At 36.9% G+C, this 21,530-nt stretch overlaps 2 protein-coding genes across 3 annotated transcripts in view; one reads left to right on the forward strand and one right to left on the reverse strand.

Moving 5' to 3' along the window:
* Positions 1-21,530, reverse strand: part of LOC117337670 (RING finger and SPRY domain-containing protein 1-like) — a 51,159-nt gene that overhangs the window by 12,931 nt on the left and 16,698 nt on the right. The window lies entirely within an intron of this gene.
* Positions 9,988-20,141, forward strand: LOC117337671. Of its 2 annotated transcripts, none has more exons than XM_033898768.1 (2): positions 9,988-10,864; positions 16,778-20,140. In XM_033898768.1, exons 1-2 carry the CDS (start codon positions 10,819-10,821, stop codon positions 18,457-18,459), a joined length of 1,728 nt encoding a protein of 575 aa, XP_033754659.1. In that variant the 5' UTR covers positions 9,988-10,818; the 3' UTR covers positions 18,460-20,140. The 2 variants fall into 2 exon arrangements, with proteins under 2 accessions (XP_033754659.1, XP_033754658.1); XM_033898767.1 differs by lacking the exon at positions 9,988-10,864 and adding an exon at positions 14,196-14,825 and having other exon boundaries at positions 16,778-20,141.

Below are 21,530 nucleotides of genomic sequence, written 5' to 3' on the forward strand. Positions count from 1 at the left end.
AGACTGTGGTTATCTGTTACCAGTAAGGTAAGGTTGGTCTAGGGAGACTGTGGTTACCTGTTACCAGTAAGGTAAGGTTGGTCTAGGGAGACTGTGGTTACCTGTTACCAGTAAGGTAAGGTAAGGTTGGTCTAGGGAGACTGTGGTTACCTGTTACCAGTAAGGTAAGGTTGGTCTAGGGAGACTGTGGTTACCTGTTACCAGTAAGGTAAGGTAAGGTTGGTCTAGGGAGACTGGTTACCTGTTACCAGTAAGGTAAGGTTGGTCTAGGGAGACTGTGGTTACCTGTTACCAGTAAGGTAAGGTTGGTCTAGGGAGACTGCGGTTACCTGTTACCAGTAAGGTAAGGTTGGTCTAGGGAGACTGTGGTTATCTGTTACCAGTAAGGTAAGGTTGGTCTAGGGAGACTGGTTACCTGTTACCAGTAAGGTAAGGTTGGTCTAGGGAGACTGGTTATCTGTTACCAGTAAGGTAAGGTTGGTCTAGGGAGACTGTGGTTATCTGTTACCAGTAAGGTAAGGTTGGTCTAGGGAGACTGTGGTTACCTGTTACAGGTAAGGTAAGGTTGGTCTAGGGAGACTGTGGTTACCTGTTACCAGTAAGGTAAGGTTGGTCTAGGGAGACTGTGGTTACCTGTTACCAGTAAGGTAAGGTTGGTCTAGGGAGACTGTGGTTATCTGTTACCAGTAAGGTAAGGTTGGTCTAGGGAGACTGGTTACCTGTTACCAGTAAGGTAAGGTTGGTCTAGGGAGACTGGTTACCTGTTACCAGTAAGGTAAGGTTGGTCTAGGGAGACTGTGGTTATCTGTTACCAGTAAGGTAAGGTTGGTCTAGGGAGACTGGTTACCTGTTACCAGTAAGGTAAGGTTGGTCTAGGGAGACTGTGGTTACCTGTTACCAGTAAGGTAAGGTTGGTCTAGGGAGACTGGTTACCTGTTACCAGTAAGGTAAGGTTGGTCTAGGGAGACTGTGGTTATCTGTTACCAGTAAGGTAAGGTTGGTCTAGGGAGACTGGTTACCTGTTACCAGTAAGGTAAGGTTGGTCTAGGGAGACTGTGGTTATCTGTTACCAGTAAGGTAAGGTTGGTCTAGGGAGACTGGTTACCTGTTACCAGTAAGGTAAGGTTGGTCTAGGGAGACTGGTTACCTGTTACCAGTAAGGTAAGGTTGGTCTAGCGAGACTGTGGTTACCTGTTACCAGTAAGGTAAGGTTGGTCTAGGGAGACTGTGGTTACCTGTTACAGGTAAGGTTGGTCTAGGGAGACTGGTTACCTGTTACCAGTAAGGTAAGGTTGGTCTAGGAAGACTGTGGTTACCTGTTACCAGTAAGGTAAGGTAAGGTTGGTCTAGAGAAACTGTGGTTACCTGTTACCAGTAAGGTACTGGGTAAGGCTGTGATTGCAGAGCTTGACACAATTTTAGAATCTTGGAAATCATGTATTTCACAATTAACTCCATTAAGATAAATCAGTCTAATATTCAATCTACCAATCACCATGTTATATAACTATCTGTTGGTAATGTGGACATCATATCATTTCTGTTAAGATTAAAATAAGACAGAGTGGTCAGGTGACACAGTGGTAACATACTCGCCTTTTAAACTAGGTGGTTGGGGTTCGATTCCCTGTTCGGATGTGAAAAGGTATGTGGTCACCTGCCTAACCATGCAGGTTTTCTCCAGGTACTCGTGTTACCTTCCACAGTAAGACCGCATATCCCATCAGGGTTAACAAGACTGATTAATATATCATAAGTTGGTATACCTTGTTTAGAAATTAATTGTTGTAAAATAAATAAAGTTTACATTTTTATTACTTGGTCAGACATGTAGAAATCCTCACTATCATGACAACTTGATACCCCATTACAGAAAACAAAACAATGACAACTGTTGAGTAGATTTCATCAGTACAAATATATACTGAAACTAGTGGTAGCAGTGTGCCAGTTGACACACACTGACTCAACTCTACTCAGAATAATTGTAGTCTGTCAAGACATATGCTGGCCTTGAAATTAAATTCTTACACCAATTATTCTAAATACAAATTTGATCTTTAAAGAAAGGGCAGCTATACTAGCTAATTGGACCATAGATTTTAAGGACCATTTAAGGGTAATTGAGATCTACCATATAGACTAGAAATACATTCAATTAATACAGTATTTTATTTCATTTTTTTCGTTGGCGACAGGAGAAAATCCATGTAATGTCAAAATGATATATTTCATTTTCCACACACTAGATTGAAGATGTTTCAAAAGAATTTTCTAATGTTGTTTTCATCATTCAGGATAGTGTTGTTTTTATCATGTTAAATAGGATAATGTTGTTTTTATCATTCCTAACTTGTTTTTTTTTTATTGAAATCTTTAAATTAATGTTACTTCTAATAATGGGCTGGAGATCTAGATCCACCACAATACATGGTCATTTCCAAAATAGTTTTACTACCCTGTTACTGACCCACTGACCATTAACTATGGTCAATACCTCTACCAGTGGGATTTCTGACCAGTACGGCTGATTTTAAACTCTGATGTCCCCTGGCCAGATCCCCAACACATTAGAGATGGTTATCAGGAGAAAAATCAAGAAACGACCAGAGGTATCAATGTGATCAAGTGAAACACATTAACGTGTATTTGATAGAAGACTATAGCATTTAAATGACACCAGTATCATGTAACACCTGTAAAACGAGTCAAAGACAGGTTGTTGGCAAGTTTTTTTGGGTCGTGTTTCTTTGGACCATCACTCCTGTGTGTTAGAGGTGTGCTGATCTAGTGTCGATGACATTCATGGACTTAATGTTACCATAGCAACCAATTCAAAATGATGTACATTGGAATCCCAGAGGAAAATGATTTCGGACAGGAAGGTGGTATCATTATTTCATACAGATAAACTTTTCATGTTAAATGTCTGATAGAATTACATGTAATTATGTAACCTGAAGAAAATTCAGAGCTGAAATACATTAATTTTGTGGGTTTTTAATTTTTTTTTTTAAACATATGACCTATTATGATTTTATATGTAATCAAATCAAAGTTAACAAAAATACAAATGATTAGGGCTTCATTACTTATGAACCTTATATCATAAAAACAACAATTTTTTAGGTGGCAATGGGATGACCAGATACATGTCTAGATACATATCTAGGGGTTAAACCATTTGTCAATCATAATGCACTCCATGTAATTTGATTTCACATGAGGTTTTGTTGCAAATCACAAACGTGCAGACATATCTTTATTATGTTTAGTTAAAATTTTCTAAAATATAAAGTGAATATAAATCACATGCTTTTAATGCGTACTGGTAGGACAATCACTCTCGGATTAAACCCGTATATACCATTTACTGGGACAACTTGTACATCAGGTACACATCTACCATTTACCAGGACAACTTGTACAACAGGTACACACATATACCATTTACTGGGACAACTTGTACAACAGGTACACATATACCATTTACCAGGACAACTTGTACAACAGGTACACATATACCATTTACCTGGACAACTTGTACAACAGGTACACATATACCATTTACCAGGACAACTTGTACAACAGGTACACACATATACCATTTACTGGGACAACTTGTACAACAGGTACACATATACCATTTACCAGGACAACTTGTACAACAGGTACACACATATACCATTTACTGGGACAACTTGTACAACAAGTACACACATACCATTTACTGGGACAACTTGTACAACAGGTATACATATAGCATTTACTGGGACTTTGTTTGTTTGTTTATGTTTTACGGCCCATCAACAACTAGGGTCATTTAGGGCCAAACAATATACTAACATGTTTTATTTTTAAAACTAAATTCAGATAAAATTTGTCATTTTTAAAAGCATCCGTATTGTATATTTAGATCATTATGATAAAAAAGTTGGTTAAAAATGGTAAAATATGTATATGTACGAATAGATTATGTGAACTTTGTTATATAAATAGAACATCAAAGACAGTAACGTAAAAGACATCAAAGTCTATAAAATAGATCGATTTCTTTCAAGTAGCTAAATATTGTTTTCGAATCCACGGAACTGAAAAGGGTTTTCATAACCGGGACTCGAAAGTATTTATCACGAATGTGCTTGAAATCGGAACATTCTATTAAAAATTTACTGGGACAACTTGTACAACAGGTACACACATACCATTTACTGGGACAACTTGTACAACAGGTATACATCTACCATTTACTGGGACAACTTGTACAACAGGTACACATATACCATTTACTGGGACAACTTGTACAACAGGTACACATATATACCATTTACTGGGACAACTTGTACAACAGGTACACATATACCATTTACCAGGACAACTTGTACAACAGGTACACATATACCATTTACTGAGACAACTTGTACAACAGGTACACACTTATACCATTTACTGGGACAACTTATACAACAGGTACACATATACCATTTACCAGGACAACTTGTACAACAGGTACACATATACCATTTACTGGGACAACTTGTACAACAGGTACACATATATACCATTTACTGGGACAACTTGTACAACAGGTACACATATACCATTTACCAGGACAACTTGTACAACAGGTACACATATACCATTTACTGAGACAACTTGTACAACAGGTACACACTTATACCATTTACTGGGACAACTTATACAACAGGTACACACATATACCATTTACTGGGACAACTTATACAACAGGTACACACATATACCATTTACTGGGACAACTTGTACACCAGGTACACATATACCATTTACCAGGACAACAGGTACACATATACCATTTACTGGGACACCTTGTACAACAGGTACACACTTATACCATTTACTGGGACAACTTGTACACCAGGTACACATATACCATTTACTGAGACAACTTGTACAACAGGTATCTGTACTCTAATGACCCACAATGAAATCATAGTATATTATACTTGTTTCTGTTTGCCAAACACAGATAAAACTATAAACAATTGTCTTTTTAACACTTTTGATGAGCAGTTCGATAAAGAATTTGTTGACAATATTCAAAGGTTGGTTGTAGCTGTTCAAAGAGTGCAGTGTCTTAAATCTGATGTGACAGTCAGAATATGTTCCTGAACTGGGATTGAAAAAATTGTTTGAGTAAGATAAACTGTTATCTATTTTGTACAGAAATAAATTTACCCCTTGTGAAATGAACATGCCTATAGAAAAGACTGTACTGGGATACCTAATGATTGAATAATCATGTGGCATTATAAAACGACTATGGGGTCTTCACTGGCCTCACTGTGTATAGTAATGTCCTGTGTATAATGATGTCCTGTGTATAATGATGGCCTGTGTATAGTAATATCCTGTGTATAATGACAACCTGTGTATAGTAATATCCTGTGTATAATGAGAACTTGTGTATAGTAATATCCTATGTATAATGAGAACTTATGTACAGTAGACAAAAATTTATAAACAGCAAGTGTCGTGACAACTTTTCTATAGAAACATACTGTTTAATCCAATTTGTAACTAAATATCAAGATACCAAAATGTTGACAGGGAAACAATCATTTTAAAATAGCATAATCTATGTTACTCGATTCCTCTGTAATGCCATCAGGACTTAGGGACCTAATTTATAAGGGACGCCACCATTTTCAAAAAGGAAGTTTAATTGTAGAATAACATTATCTATGATACAGTAACCGGTCTAGGTAACAGTCATCGGTAAATACATAATTATAATTCACGATTTCAAAGGATGACAAATTCAAATTTAGTGTCACCAAAGCCCTGCATTGTTACTTGATCCTTGTGGCGTTAATAGAATATCAACAATATGGTGGCAGGTGGATCTGGTGTCTGGCAGGGCTGCCTACATGGGTAGGCCGAGGATCACTGAGTAATTATAAAACAAATACATTTAAATATTTAAGTGTGCTATATCATAGATCAGTATGGTATGCCAACAAAAGATTTCTTATTACGTTCTTATCAACAATTACCTATAGGCCTAGCGGACACAATGCTTTATAAGCAGTTCATCAGATCAACAGAATAAGAATATCAGTGCCTAACAACTGGAAACAAGATACCTCATCTCACCCCATGTTACAATATAGGCTTTAGCAACCCCTTCTCTTCTATAGAGCCATTTAATATATACAATTTGACACGACTGGATTATTGAAATGGAGCCGGATATTCAATAGATGGAAAGAGTTAAACGTCAAATATTAATCTTTTAATTTCAGAAAGACAATATATCATTTGTATGTTTAAACGATCAGTGGAATCCCCACAACTGGGTTCATTATTTAAATTAACCAGGTTTAATTGAAATTTAATTTTTCTCTAAGTGGATATCAAATGAAAATATTGCACTAAGCTACTACGGATGACATTAAATGAATGCTAGTTCTGTGGATTGATACGACTGTGAATATGAAACCCTTCGGAGAGATTATGTGTGGATATTACCCTGAGGATACTCCTGGATGTTAAGATATTTATTCAATATTTTAAGTTCGTAAAAGAAATATAATCATGTCGTCCTTTGACGCCCTTCTATCGGAGAACTCCATAGTTTCTCCCATAGAACAATCAGGTAAGAAAGAAGCTCATCAGTACTAAGTTTTACCATATATTGGATTTCATCCATTTTCAAGTTTCATTGTGACATCAATTTTAAAATAATCGTTCCAACTTGAGAAGTTAATCTTTCTATCTGTATGTTGGGGAGAAACATATATAAATGGTGTTGAATTTGATTAATATATATATTCATAATTGTGTAAATGCATTTCTGTAAACTTAACATAATTCAGTACGTTTTATGGATAAAACATTGCGTAAATTATGACTGACCAATTTAAAATGTTGTTATATTATTTACCACTGTATATACTGTTTCTGTGCCAATCTGTTAGAATTTGGGAGTGTCAAAATATGGACATATACAGTACATTCTAAATCAAATCACTGGAATTTCTAGACCTGAAATCTTCAATAATATGAAAGCTCATTACAAATTGTACATTTTGAATTGAAATATGTATGAAAAGTCCGTGAGAATCGTCAAGTCATGAGATTCTTTGAAAAGCTTACTGTATAGCCCTTGCCCAAACCTTGGTTTTTGAAACACAGGTTACAAAAACTGTGTATTTTCCTGAGAATTGGAGTAAAAAGTTGCAAAGATTAAGTAAAAATGACCTCATTTTTTTTTTATATCCTGGACAGGTAATAAACAAAATTATAAAAGAGGAGATATCAGTTTATGAAAAAATCGTAATTTGAAATCACAATAAAGTCTCTTTTTTACCCAGATAGTCAATATGCGAACTGAAATGGGAACGAATTTGATGTTTTGGGACAATTGGATTAGAAATAAAGAAATGATGTTGGTGAGGGAGGACATTGATACTGTGACTTATCATGAAGGGATAATTAGGCCATGTATGGTATATCAAATATCTAACGACTATGTCATTTATAAACGCTTCAGTAGAACTTTACCAGGAGAGTAAGTCCCTTTGTATAACACTGATCTCCTGATTTGATTAAACATTAATTAAAACTCCTAGACCATGAGATGTATCAATGCCTACGTTCCAAGTATAGATACACATTAATCATACAATGTCTATTTCTAAATTACAGTATTCTGAGTGAAATATTTCAATAACAGCATATTTGTAGTCATTTATTTCATAATTATGTAATTCACAACATATTTTTTTAACAAAGACAGGAGGAAGTGTGATTGTCATTTAGATATCCTAAACATCTGACACAACTGATACTTAAGTTACATGAATCAAAATCCTTGTAAATATTGGCTGGTAGATGACTGGGGAAATCAGAAATCACATACAAGATTTGATTTTACCGTATAATTATTCTGATTGTACTGAACAAACAGAAATCCACATATTTGATATTCTGTTCTTAAAAATCTTAAAATGTAAATCTACTTCCAACATTTAAGACCTCCAAGATCTTCAGACAATATAAGAGAACAATTGAAACAGGGTATCAAACTGCTACCGGAAATCTCAAATCAATATAACCTAGTGAGTACCTCACGTTGAAGGTCGCGAGTAAACATTTATACAGTACAGGTGACAATGATTAGCAGGATTATCCGGCCTACAATCAATATCACTGTCTCATCCTTGTTTATAAAGGTCTTAAGATTGTCAACACTAGCAGTGATCAAACACAGATAAAACTCATCTGCCCACTTAAAGTTCATTGGATTTCGTAACATTTAAGAAATTACCCCCATGGATCATACTGTTCTGTTAGCAATCAGCAGTTGGAAATCTGTCTTCAAGATAGCTGTTGCTAAGGAAACATTCTGGTAAAAAAAATGACTGATGTGATTAAAAGAATAGTTAGCTCTGGTAAGTGACATTGGCCCAGTTGATCAAAAGGTGATAAATCATGATTTAAAAACAAATTCAAAATCCCAATAAAATAATTTGTGGTAAGTCTCATCAAGATTGAACAATTTCAAAATCCCAATAAAATAATTTGTGGTAAAACTACGGTAACTTGACAAAACTTTATAAAGCTATAACACTAATCAGACTCCTACATGTTTTATGGAATACACATACAAAGTATGCAGTAAAGGGGCAATGAGATTTGTACTAATCAAATGATTAAGCTTATAATCACCTTTTGAACAATTGGGCCCTGGTGATATATGTGAGATGTAATTGTGGCATCATAAATGTATCAAATGCATTATTTCAAACTATAGTCAAACCTGCCTTAGTGACCACCTGAGTTAAGTGACTCCCTCTCATATATGACTTTTTTTCCCCCTCCCAATGCTATTCACTATACTAGTAACCAGAACCTGGATTAAGAGACCACCTGTCATATGTGACCTTTTTATTGCCCGCAATGAAAGGTCACTTATGACTGGTAAAAGTTTGAGATTTCATCAAAAGAAAACTTTATCTTTTAAGCATAAAATAATGCTGTACTGAAATCAGACGTCATAAAAATTTAATTAATTTGGAGATACACCTACAATATTTCACCCATGGGCGATTTTCATCAGAACCTACTTGACATATTTAGTACTGAAATAAGGGAATTTGTTTGATATATTCCTGTTACTTAGACTAGATAATTAATTACTTAACAGTCCTCAACAACAAACCAAGTGAAGCACCAAATTAGTAATTTCTATCCTGATAAAAACTTTTCTATTACCTTAATCCAACAATTTAAATTCCAATAAACAGCTATAAGCAGCACACCATGAACCTGTTTGTCTCCTGCTGTGACTCAGTAAATACTCCCCTTACTGGCCAAAATCCTGAACAGTCACCAGACCTCAACACAACTGGCTTTCCATTTTCTGATAAGATCATACAAAATCACAGTTATCACTATATAGCCAAACCAAACCAATGACCAAGTCCTTTAAATCTGTCAGTAAAATTTACTACCATAGTGAAATTTGTCTTTGACACAAAGAAGAATGGCAATTTCTTCCTCATCCAATCAAAGTAATATGAATTGTGTGGTAATCAGATTCACAAAGATGCCTAATTATGGAAACTGAATCTTTATAGGCTCGATATCATCATCTACAAAATGGAAAGTATGAGACAATTAATTTTTTTCCTATGTGATCTATCACATATTAAGTAAATGTAGAGAGTAAACACTACACCTGAAGGTCGTTTACCTGTGACCAACTTTAATTATAAGAAATTATTCATTGTGAATAATTGATACTTATGATTTGCCGTAATCCTGTTTACCAGATCGACTGGTATACCTTTAATAGCTATTTGTGTTTAGAAAACTTGTTTTGTGAATAAACAAACCAGATTAAGATTTTGTGATGCTAATCTTAATTCACGACCAACTGCACATATCAAAACACAGACATATGGTATTGGGAAATTAAACGTTACTCAAACGTGTCTGAACTGCTGTATTTAATTACCATCTGTTAAAAAGACCTGTACATATGTTCTACCCTTGAAGCCTTGCTGGAAGGTGAATGTCTGTGTTAAGTTTGTGTTAGAAGACAGCTGAAGAATTCCCTGTCTATGAACAGTCTCTATAGGATGGCTGGATCTTGTTGTATGCGAGCTACACAGTGAAGGACTTCATTATACTGTATTTCTCGGAATTTATCATAAAAGTTTGACAAAGAAAACCATGAAATAAACTTTGTGTATTGTGGATGTACTCGGACATATAATGGACAGAAACCGACTGTAAACATTAACACGATCTGAAGACTGGATGCTGACTTTGTGTTAGGATTTACATAGCTGGGCCATAGCCGGCCACCTCGGTGGGTTAATTGGAGACACTTTCTGAGATTGTCAGCCTTTACTTTGGAGTATTGATCGACTCCTTGGGGCGGTAAGGATGGCCTGGTGGTCAATACTGTGACTAGTAGTGACCGATACTGTGACTATTAGTGACCAAGTAATGGTGATGGTTCACCACATTACTCAGAAAACATCTAACTTACACTGAAGCTTTCTGAAGGAAAAGAGATGAAAACTTCATACTGCAATTTTCTATAAGAAGACAGAGACAAAATCTTCACACAGCAGTTTCCAATAGGAAGCTATAGACAAAAACTTTACAATGCCGTTTTTTTATAGGAAATATAACAACGAAAACTTAAAACTGAGGCTGTCTGTTGGAAACTTATGCTACATATTTCTACCAGAAGGTAGAGCAAACTTGCTAGTCCAGTATTTATTGTGATAGGTCACAGTTGTCTCGTCATTTGGAAAACAAATGTCACATAAAACCATGGCAATCCAACACAACATGACCCAGTGTGGTATGTATGATCTCTGAACAAATAGTTTTTGTAAATCTGAATTTTCTTTTTTTCTTCTTTTTTTTTTCCAATTAACATTTCCAATAAACATGAGACAGGCAAGTACAAAACATCATGGTATGCCTGACGAATACCAGCAATGCCACTCTCTATCAGTATTATATTGATTACCAGGTGTAAATTGGGATAACTGCATTGAGTTTGATTTGAAATTGGACAGGTACTGAAAAATATGTCAGTCCTAATGTAAGTTTTCAAAGTAGATAATGAAAATCTTAATATAGCTGATGTCCTTTGTGGTAATTCTTGGAAAAGCTACTTCTAAGTAAGCTTGTTTGATTTCACTTATACATTTTTTATCATAATCATGCATTACATATTGAAGTGTCATTTAAGCAATGAACAGTGGTTTTAATGTTGTTATTGTCGATATGGCAGCAAGATGTATGGTGGGCAAATGGCATGGGAACCCGCCATATCGACTATAACAACATTAAAACCACTGTTCAATACTTATATTTACATTGCCTTACCATTTCTGTCAACTTTGAAAAAAACTGCACCAACAAAAAAAAAATCCCGCCTTTTTCAATGTCACATGACCCACTGGGTGTTACACTGGGTGTTATAGCCTGAGGCACTGGGTGTTATAGGCATATGGTGGCAACTGCCTCTTAGCATTGCGTCAATGGGGAAATGTGGAGCAAATGTAAATATAGACTCATAATCTCACATGAGAAATTGTTTTACTCATAAATCGATTTAAACAAAAGCAGATCTGTATGTGTAATTGTGTATGAGAGCTGACTGTGAGAGATTACAGACAGGTATACATGTGGTCCCTGGGCAGGGAGAATTTCAACATGTAGGCTTTAGGCTCTTTCTGTCACTATTTTGGCATTAAATGTTCATGAAGTATCAAAATACACTTTCATGAATGATAAAAAAGTTCACAACTTCACTAAACTGTCCCTTTATATATAACAATAACCACTCCACACTATGTGTATAAGGCCTAAAACAGATGTTGTGTAACTTTCAGACTGTAAAACATCAGTTATTGACATTTCGTCACATTGGCTATTTCTCCAAACTAATCACATCTAATTGTTCTATCAAATTGTTTTTTAGTTAAATTATGGAAAGTATTAATCTTCCATAAAAGATACTTTTGTAATTAACCCATTTTAGTTCTTTACCAGTATGTAAGTCTCAGATTTTTTTTTACAAGCTAAATGTTCTTTAAATGTGATTTTTACACATTAATATGTGCTTTTATGGTATATCATTTGGATAGGGGTTAAATTCTGCTTCATTAATGCCTGTCGTGGACATAAGAGGAATACTAGGTACAGTGTAACTAAAGTCAGCAGACACATGTTCTAATAAGAGGGACTTGTGTACATATTGACATGTATAACTGCAGCACTTAGCTCAAAGTGTTACCGAGACTTCCAGTATTGGTACCAGTACACCAAACCAAAGACTACAGCTATTAATTATGTAGGATACTTCAATGTCCGTATAATTCATCAATGGTTATGATAATTAGCAGGTTTAAACGTGTGGGTATGGTTACACTACCCGTAGGTATATATGACGTACCTGTGGGTATACTGTATATGATGTACCTGTACAGGTAGAGCCTATCACCTGTACTCCAGGTAATTAGATGTTAATCAGGGAACACAGATAGCTCTGCCCGTCAATATCTGTTGGCATTATCATAACCCGTGTCATTCAACCTGAAATACCTTGTGTCTATGTATTACACAGTTGGAAACCATTCCTATACTGCCAAATGTACAGAGTAATCCCACTCAACCCTACATTGGCAGATCCAGGGCTGAGAGGTGTTCAGAGGGAGGGCAGTCAAACATCCATTTTAAACTCAGAACCAAAGTTGACCCTGGAGAAAGGCACACTTTGACAGTGTACCCTAATTAATCAATTCTATAACACACAAAATACAGAAAAATATTTTTTTACTAGTGATTGTTAGTTTGGTTTACTGCCTATATGACTCCACCTATTGGTAGATTTCATCTCACCGACTATACAGTCAATGTTCTGTCAATGACATTCGTCTCACCAACTATACAGTCAATGTTCTGTCAATGACATTCGTCTCACCGACTATACAGTCAATGTTCTGTCAATGAGAATGTCATGGACTTCGAAACTGAATAACAATTAGAGATTTAATTAAAACCAGAACCTAAAACATTTAACTAATATGTGCCAGACACCTCCAGGTTTTTCATTTGCTGATGCACATCATAAATTTACATTTACACCTTGAGGTTAATGAGGATGTATGCTTAAAGTTAGAGGTATTGAGGACTCAATACTCTTTTTTTCACTTTATGAAACAAATCTAAAATAACAAATCTTAATGGGCCTCTGGAAAACTAGTTTTAAGATTGTGACAATATTCATCCATTTCACATGAAATGAAAATAAATGCAAAGTTCTATTCATTGCCTAACTATTTGTGAGAATGGCCTTTCTACAGCTGAACTTTCAAGGCAGTTTACTTTGTGATATTACCATGTAATTGGAAGGCTGCGACTTGCAGATACAACCAATCAAATTTCTGTTATGTGTGTAACTGTTGGTCATGTTTGGTTTTGTATTGTTTAACAGCTATGTCTATTGGGTGTAACTACTCACTACCTCTTAGCCTGTTTAATTGAGAACTATAGAGTAGATATCAAACAAAATCGTCACAAAATCTGTCACCAATGACTATTGAGGAAAAATAATTACTTTTTTTTGTTTTGTTTTTACTTTTAGTGTTAATTTATTCAGACAAACCCTGTTCTATGACATTTCCATATTATCATTTTTTTAAGTATCAAGCTTGACCTGTTAAAGAAAACTTGTGAATGTGTTCATTTTTTAATTATGACTATAATTTGGTAAGGGAAAATGATGGCCAATTTCTCTGTATTTTTCCCCATTAGTATAAAAAGAAGTCAGTCAATTTAAGACTGTCCTGCCAACATCAGAGAAGGCAATGTATTTGTTTACATTCTAACTAACCAGGAGACTTCCCTAGCTATAATCTTGTTTCTAAAATCAATTGCCAATGTGGCTTTAGTAGTGTCCACTGACAAAGCGAGACAAAATTCCCCGTAATCTCACGATAAAATCCAGAGACAGATTAAGAGCGGAACTTTAAGGTTTTGTTTTCATTAGGACTGGTGTTTTTTACACCCTGGTTTTTAATCTGTTTAAGTTTAGACAAGGATTTACTGTAACACCTGAGGTTTGTAACAATACCTGACCTAAATTGTCAGAGTTTTAATGATGACACATATAACTGGTCAGACCTTAACAAACTTTCAGACTTGCCTTAAAATGTGGATGACAACAGCTCTGCTGTCATAGACAATATTGTATCATTAAGGCTTCTTAGAATTTGAACTGTGTCACTGCATTGAACATTACTCAGGTGGTCTGGACGTTTTGTTTTGTGGAAAGCTTTGCTCAGCATTTCAAAATTGTTTCTAAACATACAGGATTGATCAGGAATATATCTCACAGGATTCTTAAGGCAACATTTCAATAAGCTTTAGAACTTCAAAGGAATATCACAAAAAAATAACACAAATTTTGATTCCAACCTGATGAGAGACAGAGATTTTCCATCATGTCAGATAGTATTGGTGAGGCTATCAGGCCATTATGTTGACATCAACAGTACACAAGAAAGTGAAAATTAGAAGTGGACTTGGAATTAACTTGTGAAATTATGTGACAGTTGACAGAATTTATGTCAACCAAGTTGGTAAACTGACCATAAACAGAATTTATTGATTTGATACCAGAGACCTGACAGTGCTGAGGTTGTGCTCAATTTGTGCTCAATTAACACTTAATAACGCCATGGATCTGTTAGGAGACCTTACTGGCATGCTGCACAAAAGCTGCATCATGGAGGTCAAGGATTCCACAAGTAGGTCATTGATACTACTCATGGGAATGTTGGGGAAGGTTGTATGGGAGGAAATACGTCCAATGGTGATTATTATGGGAGGTGTAGACATGATCGAGTTAGGTTACAAAATTTGTATTTGGCCTGAAGGTCACTTTGACAGAATTTTGCTGAAGGGATATTAACATAATTTTACAGGTTATATCTCGCTACTTACAAGTCTCAGTCTAGGAAACTAAAATTTAAATTTCTTTTTATTTATCAATATCTAAAGTTACTAAAAATGAATATGTTCCTAATTTTATATCTTGGTATGGTGCACTAGTTTTAACATTGATATAGAGCTGTTTGATTTATTTCTTAAAAACTTTATTCATTATAAACTTTTTTATTTTATTTTTTATTTTTAGTAAATGTGTCTCCATCATTTTGGATGAAAACATCAAATTGTCAAGCATTTTGAATACATTTAATTTAATAATATACTTTGTGTGTATTAAGATTATACGGGGAAAAAAAACAGAAAAAAACAGAATTGACAAAATATGACTTCCCAGATTATGAATATCAATTATTAATACAACATAATTTCCTCAAATAGAAAGACGGACACTTGAACTGTATCAAATACCTGTTATTTCCCACTGTGTCAATCATCTAACACTAAAACAATAATGGTTATAAGGGCACAGTAAACCATTGACCGTTATAACCTGTACTGCTTCCTGTTACTACACACAATCACGCCATCTCCAAGGCAATGCTTATAATTATGTCACAGTTTTCTTTATAGTGTTTGAACCTACTGCACCTAGGTTAGAATGTCAAAGGATAATTATATAACCATTACAATATGAGTAATATCACAAGTACTGACGTCAATGCAGTGATGTACTAAATCTACAGCCACCATGCTGTCTAAACCGACAGTATATTATACTCTAGTATAGGAAATATATTGCTGAAATATCCACAAACAAATTTACACAGGACAACAACAACATGCTCTCCTTTTTAAGCTATAAAGTACTGAAGTTGTCACTGCAACTTCAAGCAGAAATAATTAATCAATTAACAAAAGCATAATAACCTGCTACAAAAGGGTATCTGTCAAAACTTGTTAAAACATTGATCATCATAACGAAAACTTCACTCAGAATTTTTGTTTTCAATTTTCAAACAAATCTCGTTACCAATACCAGCAGAATTGTCTACTTATTGATTAACAATCATACATAACAGTATTGAATATTAAATGAATATTGTCTAAACAGTTCAATCCCCTGGCAGTTATCTTAGCAACAGATTATCGATAGATCAATGGTTTAGTTTACAAGTCAGTGTTAATTGCCCAATAGATGACCATCACATAGATTATTGATAAAGTGAAACAGAGCTTGGCTCTTCACTAATGGCAGATCAATCAGCCTCTCTAATGTACAACTTCACTGTTCACCAGCCTGACAGTGCAGCAATGAAATCAGACAGAGTAGACAGAGAAGCGATTGTATCCATATTCTTCAGGACTACTGCGTTTCTAGTTTTTGAGAGTGATTATGTTTACATAATCAATTTTAAATACATATTTGTGTGAGCTGATACAACAGGATGGTAGTACAAATTAAAGTTACTTGAACGATACTGGTAGGTGACTACAGTGTTAGCTATGCCGTTTAAGTTTGTATGTGGTCAGTAAGGCCTTAGACATAAGATTAAGGATTTAAGACTCATCACTGGCGATTAAGTAATATTTTCAGGTAAATTTAAATACAGAAAGTCGACTTCACCATTAACACTATGTACATGTATCAGATATGTATATTGCATATCTTGTGTATTTCTGCTATAGTCTACAATGATATTCATTATTACAGTAAATATATAAATCACACTTTGTTTTATTAGAATGTTAATGCTATATTAAACATTTAAATTTTGCATGTAAGACTGAACTTCCAAATTTTATTTCATAGGGAATTTCTTCATCATGGACTCGGAACAACTGGTGGTGAATCCGTTCGAAGATCTTCAGAAGGAGGCCCTGGATGTTACAAAGAAAGTGTCAGTAACGGAGAAATTAGTCAGTGTGAAAAATAATATCTGTGACAACCATTTCAACATAAAACATGGACTACTCAAGCGTGAGGTAAATCAAAAGATGAAGAAAATTCATGATAGCTCCAGTGCCCTTCGGTATGAAGTGAAAGTGTTCGACATTAATAAAAGGAAAATTGATCTGGAGACAAAACAAAGAATTCAACCAGAAAAAGATTTTACTTATGATTCTACACAAATAAACAATTCTGAAAAGCGCCTTGGCATTATGCAAGATTGCTACTATCTGGACAAACAACAGAAGTTTCCGTTACGGGGTCGTACCCTGAATGACTTGGATTCTGCACCATTAGTGTCAAAAGCTCGTAACAAGCTACGGGAACAAGAACAGTTACAGCGCGCCGAGGAGCGGTCACGGATAGCAGCGTCAACTCCAGGGGCTCTGTCTGTCAATTCTCAAAGTACTCATGTGCCAATCTGGAGACGGCGAAGCTCTAAATCCGCTCCCCCGTCATCTTACCCGGCAGCACCTTCTTCCATAGCATCAGGAAAAAAAAGTAAATGTTATAAAGAAAGGGATCAGACTGATTCTAAATTGCCATCTATAGAAAGGCCAAAGAAAAGTGCCTCTCATGTGAAATTTTCTCTACGTGATGACTTTGATAAGAAAAGTTCAACCGATCGCTTAACAAGATCACAGACCTATGCGTCAACTCGCTCTATAACAACGCATCGCACAACTGCCTGGGAGGATAGTGATGATGACATGGATGACTCTGATCCTATGGAAAGAATTGATCTGCGAGCTCTTCTGTTTGGTGATAAATGCTCTGAAACATCAGGTACATCACGGCCCCAGACTCGAGAGAGTATAAGGTCAGTGCGCAGCGCAAGACGGGGTCAAACCCAGCCAATGACACAAGAGATGATGATCGAGGAGCAAAAGAAACTTGACAAAAAACTGGTGCAATTCTATAAATTGTGTGATAAGAAAGTTGAAGATGATAGTGAAGAAGAAGAGGAAATTATTGAAGTGAAGCCTCCCCCACCTAAACCTAGTAAGTTTCCAGTTGTCACCCACCAGTCCAAAGCCTCCACTATTCTTAGTGTATTCTCTAAGCCTCTTGACACTTCTAAGAAATGGAAAACAGAGGAGGAGCTTAAACAGGAGGAGCGACAACAAGCTGCAGAAGAAGCTCGGAATAATCAAATCTCTAGGTCGAGTGATAGGTCAGCCATACCAGAAAAGGTCAAACCTGTCAATAAGGAAGGCAAAGAGAAGAAAAATTTATGGGAATTAATTAAAACTTCTATGGATGAGGGAAAAATCAAACGTGCTGTGACACCTACTCAACTTATTCTTTCACAGATGACAAAACTGGATTTATCAAACAGACGGCAATCACATGTGCCATTGAACTCAGCTAGTCGAGCAATGCGGCACACACCAACATTCAAAATGAGGCGAATTGTGGAAGGATTAATGAAGAATCGTACAAAATTTGAACAACAGGAAGTGGAAAACTTGAAGAAGCAGCTTGAAGGTGGAGGAGGTGGAGGATCTGAAGGAGAAGGACAGATGGTAGGGGCAACCGCATGATAGGGTCACGAACCATGTAGGGGCAACCGCATGATAGGGTCACGAACCATGTAGGGGGAACTACATAATAGGGTCAAACGCCCACTGTGACCATGACAAAGTATCTGTAATGCAAATCTTGTTATGAATCCTTGTCACAGTAATGGAGTCACTAAAAAGGACTTTTCAGGAAGTGTGTGACTTCTGCTTGTGATACATGTGACCATATCACAGAAACTGTAAGTTATATTGAAGTTATTTCCTGCAACTGTGTCAAAAAGTGAATACCTTTCTATGGATACAGCCACCTTATAGTCGGACTAACGAACAGGATTGTGAATTACATCATCATTCAGTTTCAGCTTCCATCACAGGTTTATGATGTTCTGTTTTGATTGAGTGTATGGTTTGAGGTTAATAAATACAGAAATAAATAAAAATCCTACTTATTCTTCAGGTTCAGAATAATATCAAATAAATCCCATTCATGGTTCGATCAGCTAAAGCAAAGTCACATTGATTGATCACACTGGTGCAATTTTGAAGCTAATAATGTCAACCAACAGGCACTGTAACTTACATGAACTACAGAAACGAGGCTACAGAATGTAATTTTCTGATAATGTGACATTCCAGTTATGATCATGTGACATTCCAGTTCTGATAATGTGACATTCAAGTTCTGATAATGTGACATTCAAGTTCTGATAAGGTGACACGTCAGTTCTGATAATGTGACATTTCATTTTTGATGTGACATTTCATTTTTGATAATGTGACATTTTATTTCTGATAATGACATTTCATTTCTGATAATGTGACATTTCACTACTGATAATGTGACATTCCAGTTCTAATAATGTGACATTTCATTTCTGATAATGTGACATTTCATTTCTGATAATGTGACATTTTATTTCTGATAATGACATTTCATTTCTGATAATGTGACATTTCACTACTGATAATGTGACTTTTTATTTCTGATAATGTAACAGATAATTCCTGTTAATGTAACAGTCCCCTTTATGTCACACCTGACACATGTTAGACGTGGAATGCACTACAGTATCTATCAACAATAATGATATCAGCATGCCATGACTGACAGTGTAGTGTGTGACGTCTCAAAAACGGTAACTCAATAGTGTATATATAATCATGTTTCACAACTTACTCCAATGTGCCAAATCTGTTTATGTCTATATGCATACCCTCCTGTGGGGCCAACCACAGCATTGGGTATGTGTGTGACAAGTTAGGTATAGATTTTTCCTGGTGTCAATTCCCAGAAAAAAACAACCCAACTAATGTTCATGTGTGTACCCTCTCGTAGAGCTGACTAATTAAGTAGCATTTAATTACATGATTAATCAGCATCTGGCTGGATTTCAAAATAAATCGATACAACCACCCATAATGATATACATAATATATAGGGATCTAATCCATACTTAGAGACACCTCTCAGGGTCCCTTTTGTTCTGAAGTCATAATTCAATTTATATCAATTAAAATCAATTTTATACTTCCACAGTTTGATTGACATCAGTTTTACTTCTTTAATATCAGACTTAAAATAAGTCTACACATATTGGTAATGTGATAAATCCAAAGAGGGGAGGGCTAAAGTCAGTACAGTGGAGGGAGAGGGGAAGGGCTAAAGTCAGTACAGTGGAGGGAGAGGGGAGGGCTAAAGTCAGTACAGTGGAGGGAGAGGGGAGGGCTAAAGGCAGTACAGTGGAGGGAGAGGGGAGGGCTAAAGTCAGTACAGTGGAGGGAGAGGGGAGGGCTGAAGTCAGTACAGTGGAGGGAGAGGGGAGGGCTAAAGTCAGTACAGTGGAGGGAGAGGGGAGGACTAAATTCAGTACAGTGGAGGGAGAGGGGAGGACTAAAGTCAGTACAGTGGAGGAGAGGGGAGGGCTAAAGTCAGTACAGTGGAAGGAGAGGGGAGGGCTAAAGTCAGTACAGTGGAGGAGAGAGGGGAGGGCTAAAGTCAGTACAGTGGAGGTTGAGGGGAGGGCTAAAGTCAGTACAGTGGAGGGAGAGGGGAGGACTAAAGTCAGTAGAGGGCTAAAGTCAGTACAGTGGAAGGAGAGGGGAGGGCTAAATTCAGTACAGTGGAGGGAGAGGGGAGGACTAAAGTCAGTACAGTGGAGGGAGAGGGAAGGGCTAAAGTCAGTACAGTGGAGGGAGAGGGGAGGACTAAAGTCAGTACAGTGGAGGGAGAGGGGAGGGCTAAAGTCAGTACAGTGGAAGAGAGGGAGGGCTAAAGTCAGTACAGTGGAGGGAGAGGGGAGGGCTAAAGTCAGTACAGTGGAGGGAGAGGGGAGGACTAAAGTCACTACAGTGGAAGGAGAGGGGAGGGCTAAAGTCAGTACAGTGGAGGGAGAGGGGAGGACTAAAGTCAGTACAGTGGAGGGAGAGGGAAGGGGCCTATAAAGTCAGTACAGTGGAGGGAGAGGGGAGGGCTAAAGTCACTACAGTGGAGGGAGAGGGAGGGCTAAAGTCAGTACAGTGGAGGGAGAGGGGAGGGCCTAAAGTCAGTACAGTGGAGGGAGAGGGGAGGGCTAAAGTCAGTACAGTGGAGGGAGAGGGGAGGGCTAAAGTCAGTACAGTGGAGGGAGAGGGGAGGGCTAAAGTCAGTACAGTGGAGGGAGAGGGGAGGGCTAAAGTCAGTACAGTGGAGGGAGAGGGGAGGGCTAAAGTCAGTACAGTGGAGGGAGAGGGGAGGGCTAAAGTCAGTACAGTGGAGGGAGAGGGGAGGGCTAAAGTCAGTACAGTGGAGGGAGAGGGGAGGGCTAAAGTCAGTACAGTGGAGGGAGAGGGGAGGGCTAAAGTCAGTACAGTGGAGGGAGAGGGGAGGGCTAAAGTCAGTACAGTGGAGGGAGAGGGGAGGGCTAAAGTCAGTACAGTGGAGGGAGAGGGGAGGACTAAAGTCAGTACAGTGGAGGGAGAGGGGAGGGCTAAAGTCAGTACAGTGGAGGGAGAGGGGAGGGCTAAAGTCAGTACAGTGGAGGGAGAGGCGAGGGCTAAAGTCAGTACAGTGGAAGGAGAAGGGAGGGCTAAAGTCAGTACAGTGGAGGGAGAGG

Source organism: Pecten maximus, chromosome 11 (assembly GCF_902652985.1).
Source record: "Pecten maximus chromosome 11, xPecMax1.1, whole genome shotgun sequence".
NCBI lineage: Eukaryota > Metazoa > Mollusca > Bivalvia > Pectinida > Pectinidae > Pecten > Pecten maximus.

Excerpts from the sequence above, each read along its gene's own strand:
- LOC117337671 (XM_033898767.1), top strand. The coding sequence starts at position 14,756 with ATGGATCTGTTAGGAGACCTTACTGGCATGCTGCACAAAAGCTGCATC. Across the intron at positions 14,826-16,777 it reads GGAGGTCAAGGATTCCACAA|GGAATTTCTTCATCATGGAC; the intron begins GTAGGTCATTGA and ends TTTATTTCATAG.